The 17,524-nt window shown below is 37.6% G+C and overlaps 1 protein-coding gene across 1 annotated transcript in view; it reads left to right on the forward strand.

Moving 5' to 3' along the window:
- LOC147536794 (pleckstrin homology (PH) domain-containing protein) overlaps window positions 1-16,929 on the forward strand; it is a 48,473-nt gene extending 31,544 nt beyond the window's left edge. Inside the window, exons 45-64 of the mRNA XM_086644190.1 lie at window positions 496-620; window positions 719-1,222; window positions 6,994-7,761; window positions 7,863-7,936; window positions 8,099-8,444; window positions 8,529-8,627; window positions 8,727-8,882; window positions 10,067-10,248; window positions 10,601-11,125; window positions 11,686-11,863; window positions 11,965-12,101; window positions 12,206-12,332; window positions 12,940-13,161; window positions 13,237-13,596; window positions 13,710-13,868; window positions 15,388-15,666; window positions 15,743-15,958; window positions 16,046-16,098; window positions 16,178-16,286; window positions 16,457-16,929. Of these exons, the coding sequence (XP_086500316.1) occupies window positions 496-620; window positions 719-1,222; window positions 6,994-7,761; window positions 7,863-7,936; window positions 8,099-8,444; window positions 8,529-8,627; window positions 8,727-8,882; window positions 10,067-10,248; window positions 10,601-11,125; window positions 11,686-11,863; window positions 11,965-12,101; window positions 12,206-12,332; window positions 12,940-13,161; window positions 13,237-13,596; window positions 13,710-13,868; window positions 15,388-15,666; window positions 15,743-15,958; window positions 16,046-16,098; window positions 16,178-16,286; window positions 16,457-16,813 (4,976 nt within the window). The 3' untranslated portion in view covers window positions 16,814-16,929. The remainder of the gene's footprint in view (window positions 1-495; window positions 621-718; window positions 1,223-6,993; window positions 7,762-7,862; window positions 7,937-8,098; window positions 8,445-8,528; window positions 8,628-8,726; window positions 8,883-10,066; window positions 10,249-10,600; window positions 11,126-11,685; window positions 11,864-11,964; window positions 12,102-12,205; window positions 12,333-12,939; window positions 13,162-13,236; window positions 13,597-13,709; window positions 13,869-15,387; window positions 15,667-15,742; window positions 15,959-16,045; window positions 16,099-16,177; window positions 16,287-16,456) is intronic.
- The last annotated feature ends 595 nt before the right edge of the window (window positions 16,930-17,524 follow it).

Consider the following 17,524-nt stretch of genomic DNA (forward strand, 5'->3'; position numbering starts at 1 on the left):
TGTGTCTAGTGTCTTCCTCCGTAGGATTACGTGTGAAGAGGAGCATCACAGAACATTGTGTGGGGGACATATAGGCGACATGTGAGGGTCATTTGGGAATTTATAAAACCCTCGAGTACCCATATAATCACCAAACTTACATACACACATTGGGGTACCAAACTTTGGCCGTGTTCTCCACGTTTCAAAATAACAATGAAGGGAGGGGGCAGGTTCAGAATTTGTTATGCAGGGTGAATTACCAAATAAAACTCAAGTTGGTTGAAGGTTTTGGACCATTTGGTGTTAAACTCTATCTTCAATTATTCAAGTGTAATCATTTTATGTAGTGCTACAAGATTATATCATTGTTGTATGAGGCCCCACGAATCTTGATTGTGCTATAACCATATCCTCCTTCTAATACTATCTCTGTGATTAGCACTAAATAATCCATTTCTATATAATTCCCTGAAACGATATTTCTCTTGATTAAATAATTCTTCTATTTCTTAGGGGAACCTGTTGGATTCTATTCAGCTCCTCTCAATAAGATAAGGAACACTCTTAATGAAAGTTTGGATTCTTATGGTTCTATCGATGAATTGAATTGGATTGAACTGTCTTCAACCAGGCCCACGGTTAATGCTTCTACATTTCATAATTTCAAATTTTACTTTCATTTATATAGTATCATTGATTGTATTGTACCCTGAGTAGCTTTAAATTGATTGTGCAGAATGTCCCCTCCGAAGATGATTCTAAGCAGGTAACTGGGAAAATTAGATGTGCCTTTCTCATTTCACCCATGTCGGAAGAAAATGGTCCACAAACCATGAGTAACGACAAAAAAGGTGGACTAATTCAGATAAGTCCTACCAAGGAAGGGCCTTGGACAACTGTGAAGCTAAATTATTCTGCACCTGCTGCTTGTTGGCGGTTGGGAAATGACGTTGTTGCCAGTGAAGTAAGTGTTAAAGACGGCAACAGGCTCGTAAATATAAGGTCTCTGGTTTCTGTTAGTAATAATTCAGAGTTCATTCTTGATGTGTCCCTTGCCCTCAAAGATTCTGATGAGATTTCAAAGTCAATAGATGGAAGGCAAGAAGATAAACAAGTTGACAGTGATGGATATGAAACTGACGAGTTCTATGAAACAGAAAAGTACAATCCTCCCACCGGTTGGGTTGGTTATTCTACAAAACAAATGGCTGCTCCCTTGAAAGGTGTAGATTCCCATCAGGTGAGTTTGATGTTTTTTTTGTCTTTCATGTTAAACTGTCAAAAGTAGGATACATCATTTTTCTAATTTTGTTTTTTTTTTCATATTTGTCAATTATCACTTGCAAAGTAGTATTATAATATGCCTTGGGCACAATAGGGTTGAGCTATCAAAGACAGGCTAGGTTCTTTTATGTATTTTCACTCAACATTGACCCTTACGTTTTTTACACCAGACTGTTCTTTCTTTGTATTATGATTTTGTTGTACTTTTCATGTTATTGTGATAAGTTACTGATTTATTTAGCACATTTCCAAGTTCACAATGTTTTTGAGATTATCCAACACGATTTTCTGGGGTGAGGATTGTTGGGAAAAATAACCTAATTAACTTGTTCAGGAATATGAAGATAAACGATGCGAAAGTAAAAGTAGAGACACAAAGATTATTTAACGTGGCAAAAAACCCCTCCAAACTAGAAGGTAAAAAACCACGGGTCCAGAAATCCACTATAATTAAATAATGGGTTACACAACTCTTCAAGATGTGTAGAAACACTCTTGGACAACTCTTCACCAAACCTATGGTGGATAAACTGAACAAAGAAACAAAGAAATCAAATCTCTTACTCCTTAGGAATTGGAACAAATCCTAGATTACTAAAGGTTGAAGAAGATAACCACAAACTAAATTGCTTCACAAGATTAATAATCTTCTTTTCTTCAAACCAATATTCTGCTCTTTCAATCTCTTGAAAGAACCACTTCAGAAATCTCTCTTTCTCTGACTTCTCTTTGTTCTGGAAGTTGTTGTGTATAATCTCTTCCCTTTCATTCCCTTTTATAATGATAAATAGGGAGGTTTACCAAAAGAAATAGGAATTCCTTTTTAGGCTTGAAAAAATAGAAACTTCTATTTTTTCCCCAAACAAGGAATAAGGGAAATCCTATTCCAACTAGGAGTCCTTTAATTATAAGGAGGGACCCCAACAAACTCCCCCTCCCGACTTATGAAGAGGGACCTACCACCCCCAAACCTGCAACACTGCTACATAGCTCATGTTTGCCTTTGGGTAATGATTTTGTCATCATATCTGAACCATTGTCTTCAGTATGGATTTTCTCGATCTTCAACACCTTTTCTTCAAGAACATCTTGGATCCACTGGTATCTCACATTTATATGCTTGGACTTGGAATGGAAACTAGAATTCTTACTGAGGTGGATGGCACTCTGACTGTCGCAATGAATAACATAATTATCTTGTTTCATACCAAGTTCTTCTAACAGTCTCTTCATCCATAACATCTCCTTGCAACATTCTGTAATGGCAATATATTCTGCCTCTGTAGTAGATAAAGCTACACACTTTTGTAATTTAGATTGCCATGACACTGCTCCCCCTGAAAGTGTAAATAAGTAGCCTGATGTGGACCTTTTAGAGTCTACATCTCCTGCCATGTCTGCATCTGTGTAACCGACTAATACTGGCTTATCATTACCAAAACATATACGAGCTTTAGACGTACCTCTAAGATACTTCAGAATCCACTTCACTGCTAACCAATGCTCTTTGCCTGGATTAGCAAGAAATCTGCTTACTACTCCAACTGCAAATGCAATGTCCGGTCTTGTACACACCATTGCATACATCAAACTTCCTACAGCTGAAGCATAAGGAATTTTCTCCATTTCTTCTTTCTCACTTCTAGTTGATGGACACTGATCACGAGTCAACTTGAAGTGACTGGCTAATGGACAACTCACTGGTTTTGTCTTGTCCATATTGAACCTTTCTAGAACCTTCTCAATGTATCTTTCTTGTGATAGCCAAAGTTTTCCAGCTTTCCTATCACGAGAGATATGCATGCCAAGAATTTGTTTTGCTGGACCCAAGTCTTTCATATCGAAATACTTGTTTAGTTCCTTCTTTAACCTGCTAATTTTATTAGCATCCTGACCAACAATCAACATATCATCAACATAAAGTAGAAGTATAATCAAATCTCCATCAGGAAATTTATGAACGAAAACACAATGATCTGAAGCCGTCCTGTGATACCCTTGATCCTTCATGAATGATTCAAACTTTTTGTACCACTGTCTTGGTGCTTGTTTCAGCCCATATAAACTCTTCTCTAACTTACAAACCAAGTGTTCCTTACCTTTAACTTCAAACCCAGTTGGTTGTTCCATATACACATCTTCCTCCAAGTCACCATGAAGGAAAGCGGTCTTGACATCTAGTTGTTCAATTTCTAGGTTCATACTTGCAGCCAATCCCAATACTAACCGTATCGAGGACATCTTCACCACCGGAGAGAAAATCTCATCAAAATCAATACCCTTCTTCTGCCCAAATCCTTTCACCACTAGGCGTGCCTTATACCGTGGTTGTGAATTTCTTTCTTCGGTTTTGATTTTGAAAACCCACTTATTTTTAAGAATTTTCTTATTCTTAGGTTTTTCAACCAGCTTAAAGGTGTTGTTCTTATGCAATGATTCAATCTCATCTTGCATAGCTTTCAACCACTCCTTCTTGTGTTCATCATGTAGGGCTTCTTCATAACACTGTGGTTCTCCACTATCTGTAACCATCACATACTCGTGTGGAGGATACTTGGTAGATGGTGCTCTATCTCTAGTCGATCTTCTCAATTCAGCTGGTGGTTCATGTTGAACTTCCATTCCTTGCTCAACATCATCACCCATAGGAACATCTTCATGAGCTTCATCTTCATGATTTTGTTCTTCACCTGCATTATCATGCATAACCTTAGAAGAGATATGTGGATCTAGATCAATGAGATCATTACTATGATTCTCATGCTTCTCAACTTTTCCGAAGTCTTCAATAGTTTGATTTTCAAGAAAGACCACATCTCTACTTCTAATAATCTTCTTATCGACTGGATCCCATAACCTGTATCCGAATTTCTCATCTGCATACCCTAAAAAAATGCATTGCTTGGCTTTATCATCAAGCTTTGCTCTTTGATCTTTAGGTATATGCACAAAAGCCCTGCAACCAAACACCCTTAGGTGTCCATAACTGACTTCTTTCCCAGCCCACACTCTCTCAGCTACATCTCCATCTAATGGTGCTGAAGGTGATAAATTAATCAGATAACATGCAGTACGCATTGCTTCACCCCAGAAGCTTTTAGGCAACTTAGCTTCTGAGAGCATACATCTGATCCTCTCCACAATAGTGCGATTCATGCGTTCTGCTACACCATTTTGTTGTGGAGTTTTGGGAACTGTCTGTTCATGTCGAATACCATGGGTTTTGCAATACTCTTCAAACGACCCGATGTATTCTCCTCCATTGTCAGTGCGAATGCACTTCAATGATTTTCCTGTCTCCCGTTCTACCATGTTGTGGAAATTCTTGAAAACTGCAAGTACCTGATCTTTGGTCTTTATGGCATATGCCCAAACTTTCCTGGAAGCATCATCTATAAAAGTAACAAAATACAAAGCACCACCAAGTGTTTTGACCTTTAAAGGTCCACAAACGTCAGAATAAACAAGCTCTAAAACACTGGATTTTCTTTCAGATACATTCCTTTGAAAGGAAACTCTGTGTTGCTTTCCTACTAAACAATGAGAGCAAGTGTTTAAATTTATACCTTTTACGTTCGGTAAGTCTTGTCGTTTAGCAAGGATTTGAAGTCCTTTCTCGCTCATGTGCCCGAGTCTTCTATGCCAAAGATCAGTGGAAGAATCTTTTTCAACTGCATTCAATTCTCCTTTACACAGTTTTACTTGAGTTCTGTATAAAGTACAACACTTCTTCCCTCTTGCTATCACCATTGACCCTTTTGTGAGCTTCCACTTTCCATCACCAAAGTGACTGTGGTACCCTTCATCATCTAATACTCCAGTAGAGATTAGGTTATATCGAAGATCTGGTATATGCCTCACATTCTTAAGAATCAATGTACTCCCTGTGCTCGTCTCGATTTTCACTTCTCCAATTCCTACGATTTTTGAGAAACCTAGGTTTCCCATCCTGACTTTGCCAAGGTCACCAGTTCTGTAAGATCTAAAGAAATCCTTACATGGAGTAGCATGATACGAAGCACCTGAGTCAACCAACCATGTTGTTTCTAGTTCTGACTCAGTCATACTTAAGCAAGTCTCTTCACAACCTGAGAGTAAGATAATGTCATCACCTGAGGCAACTGCCGCAACATTATCTTGTTTTTCATCATCCTTTTTATTTTCCTTCTTTGTTTTCTTGCAATCACTCTTGTAATGACCCATTTTTCCACAACCAAAACATCTAACTTCTTTCTTTGGTTTTGATCTCCCCCTTGACTTATCACGGTTATGAGGTTTTCTACTTTTACCTCTCCCCCGTCTTTCTGTAACAAGTGCCTCTGAATGAGACTCGTCTGACGATGATTTCCTTCTTGTTTCTTCATTCAACAAACTACCTGTTACGTGATTCATACGCATTATGCCATCAGGAGCAGAATTGCTAAGAGACACCACCAATGTCTCCGAACTATCTGGTAAAGAATTTAGAAGGAGTAAGGCCTGCAACTCATCATCCAAAACTAACTTCATTGCAGAAAGCTGGTTTACTAGACTTTTCATCTCATTCAAGTGTTGAGCAATTGAGGTTCCTTCTTTATATTGTAATTTTCCTAGCTTTCTGAACAAGTAAGCCTTTTTGGCAGCTGTCTTCTGATCATACAATTCTTCTAATTTCCTCCATAGACTATAAGCGGAAGTCTCCGTCGATACATGATGAAAAACACTGGGTTCCACCCATTGTCGAATAAATCCAACAACCTTACGATCTAATACCTTCCAGTCTTCATCATCTATCTTCATCGGTTTTGTACCGTGATTTTCAATGGGTGCAGCTAGGTCTTTGCAGTATAACAAATCTTCCATTTTTGCTTTCCACATCAAATAGTTTTCTCCATCTAAACTAATCATGCGATTAGTATTCACTTCCATATTTCTGAACAATAAATCTAACCTTAGCTCTGATACCACTTGTTGGGAAAAATAACCTAATTAACTTGTTCAGGAATATGAAGATAAACGATGCGAAAGTAAAAGTAGAGACACAAAGATTATTTAACGTGGCAAAAAACCCCTCCAAACTAGAAGGTAAAAAACCACGGGTCCAGAAATCCACTATAATTAAATAATGGGTTACACAACTCTTCAAGATGTGTAGAAACACTCTTGGACAACTCTTCACCAAACCTATGGTGGATAAACTGAACAAAGAAACAAAGAAATCAAATCTCTTACTCCTTAGGAATTGGAACAAATCCTAGATTACTAAAGGTTGAAGAAGATAACCACAAACTAAATTGCTTCACAAGATTAATAATCTTCTTTTCTTCAAACCAATATTCTGCTCTTTCAATCTCTTGAAAGAACCACTTCAGAAATCTCTCTTTCTCTGACTTCTCTTTGTTCTGGAAGTTGTTGTGTATAATCTCTTCCCTTTCATTCCCTTTTATAATGATAAATAGGGAGGTTTACCAAAAGAAATAGGAATTCCTTTTTAGGCTTGAAAAAATAGAAACTTCTATTTTTTCCCCAAACAAGGAATAAGGGAAATCCTATTCCAACTAGGAGTCCTTTAATTATAAGGAGGGACCCCAACAAGGATGTTATAAAATGAAGGTACCTAATTTTATTGAGGTTCATGTCTCCTCCAAGCTGGTTTTTTTCCGAGCTTATCAAATAGAAATGGAATTAGACTCAAGTCATGGTTATATTCGAATACTGGTAATATGTAACTTTTGTTTTGTCATGCAGGAAATTTCTGATGTTGAACTTCCCCTAGGATGGAAGTGGATTGACAATTGGCATGTTGATAATGCTTCGATAAGTACTTCTGACGGATGGGTTTATGCTCCTGATCTTGAACGTTTGCAATGGCCCGAGTCGTATAGTCAGTTGAAATATGTCAATTATGCAAGACAAAGGAGATGGATTAGGAAGAGGAAAAGAATCTCAGGTGGTGTAGCGCAGAAAATATCTGTGGGCCTGTTAAATCCAGGAGATACCATTCCCCTTCCTCTAGCAGGGCTAACACAACTTGGACGGACATACATCTTACAATTAAGGCCGTCCAATGGAGATGAGCGGAACGAATATTCTTGGAGTTCAGTTGTCGATAGGCATCATGTTGATTCAGAGAAAACATCCGAAATTTGTGTATCTAATCTCTCCGAGTCTGAGGAACTCTTGCATTGTACCCACAACTGTAGCGAAAGCTCTTCAAGTAGCAGAAATAACAAGGACTTGTGGTTTTGTTTGAGCATAAAAGCCACAGAGATTGGAAAGGACATTCGTTTAGATCCTATTCAGGATTGGAATCTTGTTGTTAAGCCACCGTTGTCAATCAGTAATTTTCTTCCTCTGTCAGCTAATTTTTCTGTTCACGAGATGCAAGAAAATGGTCAGACTAATGCTTGCTCCGAAGGAGTATTTTCTCCAAGTGAAACTGTTGGGATTTATAACGCTGATCTGAGAAAGCCAATCTATTTTTCACTGCGTCAAGAAGGATGGCTACCAATAACTGTAAGATGTTGAGCATATTTGTTCGGTTTTCTATTTTCTGCTACAAGACTTGCTTCTCTTGGTACCATTCCGTTGCTAGTAACCTACTCTTTATTTTTCAGGAATCTGTTCTTCTATCACATCCAAGTTTAGACCCATCTAAAACATTTAATATGAGAAGTTCATTTTCTGAAAGGTACAACCCAAGATATGTGATTCATTTTTGTTGATCATTTCTTGTTATTTGCTTTCGAACTTGTCACCTTTGAAGGTATATATAATATGAGATGGAAGGCCACTTCTCTTGTTGCAATCTGATGATCCAAAATCTGAATTACTGTTATTATTTTTTGTACAGGATAGTTCAGGTTATTCTTGAACAGAACCACGACAAAGAACAAAAGATGGTTTCTAGGATCATTAGACTCTATGCTCCTTACTGGATTGCAAGTGCAAGATGTCCACCACTTACATATAGACTTGTAGCTACAGCAGGAAAGAAAAAAGGAACTTTCCCTTTCCCGTATCATTCAAAGCAGAACGGTGAAATGATCGTTGAAGAGATAAGCGAACGAGAAATATTCGACGGTTATACCATCGATTCCGCATTGAACTTCAAACTTATGGGCCTCTCGGTGTCTATTAGTCAATCTGGCAAGAAACAGTTTGGGCTTGTTAAAGATCTTTCTGCTCTTGGTGATATGGTACTTCTACTCTAATCCAGTCTTGAGCTCATTATACTTACATTCAATAAGCACCTTCTCTAACAGTTCTTTTTTTGTTCTTAGGATGGGACTGTTGAAGTCTATGCTAATGACGATGATGGCAATTGTATCCACCTTTTCGTTTCCTCTAAACCATGTCCTTATCAGTCTGTGCCTACGAAGGTAGTCCCAGCGCTATTAAAAATTGTCCAACTCAGCTTATTATATAGTTGTCAAGATTCAAGCTAGCCATTTACTGACTGTTTCAGATTTTTTTTTTAGGTAATTTCTGTTCGGCCTTTTATGACATTCACGAACAGAATCGGTCAAGACATTTTCATTAAATTAAGCAGTGAAGATTTCCCAAAGATTCTACATGCTTCTGACTCGAGAGTTTCGTTTGTATATCGGAAAACTGAAGAACCACGTAGACTCCAGGTAATTTGTCCTCTAAAAATTAACTTTTGGTGCCAAATTAATCCCTTCCATTTCTAATAGGTATTTCTTGTTAGTTCTTGTCTCCTATAAGTAAATTTTCTGAGGTGTGGAAGAAGAGACCTCATGTTCAACATTATTAGGATACCAGCAATCTTATGCAATGTGTGGCTTGATTCATGCAGCTACGGTTGCTATATACACCTGCTGCAGTCCTATTTTGCATTGAACACAGTATGGTTGGGTATAGCTTTCCAGTCTTCCGTCCTCCCCATTATTCTCTCTCCTCTCCTAGTTTCCCTGTCCTATTCTCTTCGTAGACACCTTAAATAACATGACAAGACTCATATTATGTTACAACCTTGGTTCATGCCTCTGGAAACTATTACATCATTATCTATAGGAAATTAAGCCAAAGACCAAATTTTGTGTTGGTCTTGGTTAAAAAGACATGTCTATCGTTTCTAGACATGGGCTCTTTCTGGAGTATTTTTCAGGCTTGGGGCTATGCAAACTTGTGCAAACCTACGCGAAATATGTACGAATTTGTGCAAACCTTACTCGCGCAAACCTGTGCAAACATTTAGGAACCTGTGCACACCTTGCTATGGAGCTGAAGCCATAAAGAATTGGTCGATCTTTTTTTACAAAAGAAATTAGGCCTAGAGTTGACCAACTTTTGCCTTTTGTACGGACATAGCTCTTAGTCTTGCAATTTGTAACTTTGATATCAAAAATCATAATAGCCCGAGCCTTAATGTCTGGAATTCATACCAGGACATGCTTTTACCCCTTCATATCTTATATAGAGTTTGATGAAACCATTGTTCGATATCTGTATGCAGCGAGTTCAAAAAACTTGAATGACCGAAATATTTTCACTTCGGAGCAACTGACAAGAAATTTCAATTCATGTATATTTTTCTCTTGTATGTGATATCCACTGAAACAATGAAATAGTTTGGGGAGCATATGTTTCCAAATATCAAAAAACATTAAAATAAAAGAATAAGAAAAGCTCAACTGTTCGTCGATCGTTTCAGTTTCCATCTAGTTTTGTGAGAAATGCAGCACAATAAAAAAGGAATCGTCCGCAAATTATCAAACTCTAAACATGGCCTGTAGGTTTGTATTCCCATTTTGTAACAAATAGGCGTACTAATTAAATATTTCTTCCTCTATGATAGGTCCGACTGGAAGATACAGAGTGGTGTTTTCCTATTGAAATTGCAAAAGAAGATACCATCTCTATGGTTTTGAGGACTCCTAATGGTGATAGGAGATTTCTGACAACAGAAATTAGGGGCTATGAGGAAGGTTCACGTTTCATAGTTGTATTTCGTCTGGGATCTACAAATGGTCCAATAATGTATGTAGTTAAATTCAGCTTAGTAGCATTGTCATGAACTGCCTCTTGCATGTATACTTTGATTTGTGTGTTCTACATATTTATATATTTCAATTCTTTTATGTTTGTTCATTTGTAACATGAATTAACAATATCGATTTCCACTGATACTATTTATGGTTTGATTAGTCTTTTGATGTTTTCTGAAGATTGTCTATCCAATTTGAATGGTAAAAAACATTCACTCAAATGTTATGTTGTTGTTAGATTGTCATATAATCATTTCAGGAACTCCTCTAAAATGGTACCATGTTACGTGCATTTAGTAGGCGATAAACAACTATTGCTAACTTAAAGTTGTTTTGATTCACAGAGTTGAGAATAGAACAAACGACCAGGTCATCAGAATTCGCCAGTCTGGGTTTAATGATGATTCCTGGATTCGTATAAATGCTCTTTCGACTACAAATTTCTCTTGGGAGGATCCATATGGAGAAAAACTTATTGATGCTGAAATCTGTGGTGGAAGTGTTGCTCTGGTTCAGAAATTTAGCCTGGCTACTGGGGAATGTTTTTCTAGTGAGGGGACACCTGAAACACCAGAACTTCAGTTTGATGTCATGGACATGGGCGATTTCACAATTGCTAGGTTCACAAATCACAGGACATCAGAATCTATTTCAAATGGAGATGCTACAGCCCTGCCATCCACTGGATACTGGGTCAATTCAGATATGCAGCAGAAGGTACAGAATGCTGCACCTATAGAGATTATGATTGAGTTGGGTGTTGTTGGTGTTTCTATGGTGGACCACAGACCGAGAGAGCTCTCGTACCTGTACTTGGAAAGAGTCCTTATTTCATACTCAACTGGCTATGATGGGGGTAACACTAGCAGGTAAGACATCATCTTCTTCTTTTTTCCTTTTTTTCTCACATTCTTGATACCAGAGTTGTTAATGTGTTGGTTGCTTTTAATCTTGAGTTTGTAATTCAATTTTTATGGATTCTTTAACGCGCATTGTTGGTTCTTCTGTATAATGTTGTATTTGACTACTACAAACTCTTCGCTTCGCCTTATTCCGGCTTTCTAGTTTCCTGTAGTTCTAGTGGCCATCTTGATAGCTCTAGATTAGGTTATTGTCATTCTTTGTGGATGAAGTTTGATATCTCTGTTTTCCCTTTCCGACAAATGTTTGCTCAAATTTCTAGCAATATAAAGTTTTACACTCCGAACCTTGGTGCTTTTTCTTTTCGTTGGAAAGTTCTAGAATTAAAATACGGCTTTGTTTCATAACCTCATACTAGTGGCAGTTCTGAAGAAATATTCCGTTGGTGACTTCAAGAGATACTTGACATGCTCGTGTCGTAAAATCAATTTAGCACAAAAGTTGCCCAGAAGTCATGCTATGTGGGATACTTAATAATTACACTTCACACCATGCTTTCTTCTTCTAGGTTCAAACTCAGGTTGGGACATTTGCAATTAGATAACCAGCTTCCACTAAGTCTTATGCCTGTTCTATTGGCACCTGAAAGGATCACTGACGTGCATCATCCAGTTTTGAAGATGACTTTTTTAATGAGGAACGACAATTCCAATGGTACCTTGGTATATCCATATGTTTTTATAAAGGTAAAATTTAACAGTTGTTTTTCATTGATATCTATATAATGGAGGGTTTTTCTATTGTTTGTTTGCCCCTATTTTAATTGAAATCTTTCTGCAAATGACAGGTAACTGAAAAGACTTGGAGGCTTAATGTTCATGAGCCTATAATCTGGGCACTTGTTGATTTCTATAACAACCTTCAGATGGATCGAATCCCCAAAAGTTCTAGTGTCACTCAAGTTGATCCAGAAATTCGTGTGGAGTAAGCATATATAATACATCTGATTTCTGTTCTTTAGGACATAGTAATGCTTCAAAATTTTGAAAATGTACTTGTTCTGATTTTCATTTTGTTGATAATTTCAGCCTTATAGATATTTCGGAAGTAAGGTTAAAGATAAAGTTGGAGACGGCACCATCTCAAAGACCACGCGGGGTCTTAGGTGTTTGGAGCCCCATACTTTCTGCTGTTGGAAATGCATTCAGGATCCAGGTCAGATTCCATTACCTAGTTTACTTAATGCATACCTAGTTTACTTAATGATAGAGAAAGCTAAAATCTATGATGATCATCGATCTTAACATCAATCAGTTTGTTAGTTTAGGGAACAAATGTACGGTACACGATGTGTGGGCATGGACTAATTAATATTCAGTCTCAAACACGATTGTAAGTACGGTTTGGATTGAAACTTTATGATCTGGTTCTAATCTTGTGATTTGAATCGTAAATCGTAGGAATTTATCATCATTGTATATGTATATATATATATATATATATATATATATATATATATATATATATACAAACAGACACCCATATCCTTTATATATGATAAAACAAATGGAATCTGCACGAAGCCACAACATCTAGTACATGCCCACAAAGTATGTATATTAATTAGTCCATAGGATCCAAAGCTGAATTGTACAGTACATGTATTTGAGAGTTGGTTAACGTTTTCGATTATAGTGTAAAAACAGTTGATCCAGAAGTAGGTAATAGTAAGTAAAATGGTCTTAGCTAAGACAAGAATTTGTATGGAAGTACCCTGTATTAGACTGCTGCATCCAATAACACAGAAATGTTCTTATTTCAGATTCATTTAAGGAAGGTCATGCACCGGAACAGGTTCATGAGGCAAAGCTCTGTTGTCCCAGCCATTACGAACCGTATCTGGAGAGATCTGATTCATAATCCCTTACATTTGTTATTTTCGGTAGACGTTCTTGGTATGACAAGCTCAACATTGGCTTCTCTTAGTAGAGGGTTTGCTGAGCTTTCAACCGATGGGCAGTTCCTGCAATTACGTTCAAAGCAGGTAATTTTTTTTCCAAACTTTTCCTAATTAATCGAAGATATTACATGCAAATTAAAGAAGTTTTCTTTCAATCAGGTATGGTCAAGGAAAATAACTGGGGTTGGTGATGGTATTCTTCAAGGAACTGAAGCTCTTGCACAAGGTTTTGCTTTCGGGGTTTCTGGTGTCTTGACAAAGCCTGTTGAGAATGCTCGACAAAATGGTCTCCTTGGTCTTGCTCATGGTCTTGGACAAGCTTTCCTAGGATTCATTGTACAACCAGTAAGTGGAGCATTAGATTTTTTCTCATTGACTGTAGATGGAATTGGTGCAAGTTGTACTAGGTGCTTAGAGGTCTTCAGTAACAAGGCCAACTTCCAAAGAATCAGAAACCCTCGTACCATCTATGTAGATGGTATCCTTAGGGAGTACTCTGAGAGGGAAGCAACTGGTCAGGTATGTAATTTTTTTGTATATCTTTTCCAGTTTATTGCTTTCTTCTCCTTTTCGCTAGAGTCAAAGTTCTTACCCAAAATTGGTAATGGCCTACTTTTTGTTCCCCATTGCAGATGATCCTATACCTTGCAGAAGCAAGTAGGCACTTTGGGTGTACAGAAATATTTAAGGAGCCATCGAAGTATGCCTTGTCTGATTATTATGAGGAGCATTTTATAGTGCCATACCAAAGGATTGTTCTAGTGACAAGCAAACGGGTTATGTTACTGCAGGTAAGCAGAGCTAGTTCTTCTATCCGACTGTTATTTTCTTGCAAGACCTGTCCCCATACCAGCCACATTTTTCCTGATGTGGGTACTAGTGAGCTCAGTTCCTCATGGTAAGTGGTTTTTCTGGTATGTACTTACCATTGCAAGACCTGTCCCCATACCAGCCACATTTTTCCTGATGTGGGTACTAGTGAGCTCAGTTCCTCATGGTAAGTGGTTTTTCTGGTATGTACTTACCATCCCAAGCTTCCCCACCAGACTAGCCATAGCACCAAAAGGCTTAGCTAATATGTAGTACAAGGTCCTCTCTTCTATGTTCTGAGTTCTGACCCAACTTCTGAGGGTGGTGGGGAACCAAGTAAAATAAACAGAAACATTTAATTCACATTATCTTTTGTTTCGTTAACTGCAGATATATGTTTCTTTAATTTGTGGTCCAATCGGATATTATCTTTTCAGAAAATGCATCCGTACGGTTAATCTGATACATCCTCGTATATACGGATATTCCATATACCTACCCAAACTTTGGTCTCATTATGCCGTTGATAGAGATGAATGGCAGCAACTGTTTAAGGCATATGGGAGACGTCAAAAGAAGGATTGCCAGACCCAAATTCTGATTTGGCGTGTCTTGCATGAATGGCCCACTTAGAACCTTGAATAATGCGGGCCTGGTCCACATGTCTTTGTGGAGATTCTACTAGTTTCTAAGTATTAGGATGGTTAAGTGTCTTTAATGTCTTTTAGTGTCTCTTTAATGTCATCTAGTGTCTCTTTAATGTCTTTTATGTCGTAGGAGTTTAGAAGTTTAAAAGTCTAGAAGTATGGGATATTAAGGGTCACTTTTAGGCTATATATAAGGGTTGTATTCTGCTGTTTGAGGACAGACAGAGAGTATTCCAGCAGCTAGTTAAGCTTTATGTGTTTGTGTGATGCAAATACCCCAAAGGTGTGATGCCTAAGGGCTCTAGGAGTGATTCCTAGTTTGTACTGGTGTGATACTAGTGCGTTATTTCTTATATCTATAATATAATCAAGTTAGTTTCTTCCTTAATTCCATTTTCCCATTTGTGTCCTACATCAGCCATCAACATGTTTATGTAATGACGTCTAGTTCTAAAAGGAAAAGAAAGGGATCGGTTGTTTATGTAAAAACTAGGATGTAGGACGCAGATTTTGTATCATTGGGCTAGTTATGTCGGTTGTTTATGTTAAAACAAGGATGTAGGACGCAGTCATAGTATGATTTTGTATCATTGGGCTAGTTATATAGGCACTTCACACGACAATGTGAGATTTATATATGGAGCTAGGTAATTGGGCACAATCATTTACGATCATCAAATAACTTCTGTGTTAATAACGTTTTCGTGTGTATTATATTATCTTTGACAAATTTGTAATCCAAAAGTTAAAGTTGCGGTCCTGGTAACAGATACAACAAAATATGTGTATGGTTGGTCGTGCCTGCACTTTTATATAGTCCGACATACCTAACTTTCCTTTTGCATTTGATTAGTGTATGGCTCCAGACAAGATGGATAAAAAGCCGTCCAAGATTATGTGGGATGTTCCGTGGGAAGATCTCATGTCATTGGAGCTAGCAAAAGCCGGTTACTCCAAACCCTCTCACCTGATTCTTCATCTAAAGAACTTCAAGAGATCAGAAAGATTTGTGCGGCTCATCAAATGTAATGTCGAAGAAACAGAGGAAGAACCTCAAGCTGTTCGAATATGTTCAGTTATAAATAAAGTGTGGAAAGCACATCGATCAGACACTAAATGCCTAACTTTAAAGGTCTGGTACTCTTAGTTAGAACTAATTTTAGAACCAATGTGACATGCTTATTTATGTTCTCGATTTTGACGAGCAGGTTCCTTCAAGCCAAAGACATGTATATTTCACCTGGGAAGAAGCAGATAAGAGAGAGTCGCGTAACAGGACGAAACCCATTTTCAAGCCAAGAGAATATTCTGCAGTTAGTGTTGACTCAAGTGACAGGAGATTCATAAAACGCACTTTCAACTTTCAGAAAATTTGGAGCAGCGAGCCAGATTCAAAAGGTCGATTTACATTGAGTAAGAAGCAGGTGAGTTTGTCAGTTTCCTTTTGCTTTCTTCTAGATTTTTATTTTATTCAATGTGGTATAAGAATCTAAACTGAAACCATTGTTTAGGTGATGGAAACTGATGGAATGTGTAGCATCTGGAGACCAACTTGTCCTGACGGGTAAGAGACACAGCCTTGCATATTCTATATTACTACAGAATGAATGACGGAAGCCTAAACTTGATTTGTTTGTTTGCAGGTATGTTTCAATTGGAGATATAGCTCGTGTTGGCAACCATCCTCCAAATGTCTCTGCTATCTACCATAACGTTGACGGACAATTCGCACTTCCAGTGGGATATGACCTTGTAAGTCATAATGCTTACTTCCTCATTTTACTTAAACAAATGTCCAATAATTACCAAAACGTTACAAACAATTTGAAAATTTTGGATCACACTGTTCCTCGAGTTGCTTTATCTTCATAGTGAATTTGATAATGGCCACTTCAGATGTACTTATTTTCTCTTTGTTTTAGGTATGGAGGAACTGTATAGAAGACTATGCAACACCTGTATCGATTTGGTATCCACGTGCACCAGAAGGATTTGTCTCACTCGGTTGTGTTGCCGTAGCTGGTTTCACGGAGCCGGAAGATGTAGGGTATTGTGTAAAAGCAACTTTAGCCGAAGAGACAGTATTCGAGGAACAAAAAGTATGGATGGCGAGTAATTCTTACCCATGGGCTTGTCATATTTATCAAGTACAAAGTGAAGCTCTCAACTTCGTTGCATTACGTCAACCAAAAGAAGAAGCAGAGTTAAAGTCAATGAGAGTTATTGATGATCAACAATCTCCGCCGAGAATATCAGAAGAAACAAACACGATAACATAGTAAAGAATGGACTATTTCATCTACCGTGATGATCCATATAGTATTTGTTTGATGTGATTTGATTGTGAAACACCAAAAAGAAAACAATAAAGATATATTCTTTTGAGCTTGAAAAATAATTCTGAACTTGAAAAAATGATGGTATGGAAAAAAATTGAATTGAAAGAAGAATTTTCAGGGTATTTATGGAGTGACAATTATTAGACTAGAGTTGCTAAAGAGGGTGAAGTTGTCTGGTCCCAACCGCTGGCAGCAAATTTGTTTCGAGACATAATGAAGCTGCCACATGATTTATTCATTCGGGGCGAGAATCAGACTATCAGTATGTGACCGTTTCTTTTGGCTTTGATAAATTATATACCTCGAAACATTTGCACTGTGAGTTAGTTAAGTTCTCAAGGACAGTTTTCGGTTTTTCAGCAAAATCGATTACAAATAAAATACAACGTTTAATATATTATTGGAATGAAAAAAGAGCCTGTACCAAGTCCACAAAAAAAAGTGCTTACTAGGAGTCTTTGAGAGTAAAGTAAAGGGCGGGACTGAAGAGTATTTTTTTGTAAATCTCATGTACTCACAAATCAGAATGGAAAGGGGGTAGGGAGTGGACAGACTATGATTAAGGAAGAATTCCTACCACAAAACAAAAAGGAGAAACTTGTAATTTCGGGGAGAGGAGTGACTAAGCCTTCTTATCCTCAATCTATCAAA

This window comes from Eschscholzia californica, unplaced genomic scaffold (genome assembly GCF_041429995.1).
Source record: "Eschscholzia californica isolate CP2 unplaced genomic scaffold, dmEscCali1.0.p SCAF_5, whole genome shotgun sequence".
Classification (NCBI taxonomy): domain Eukaryota; kingdom Viridiplantae; phylum Streptophyta; class Magnoliopsida; order Ranunculales; family Papaveraceae; genus Eschscholzia; species Eschscholzia californica.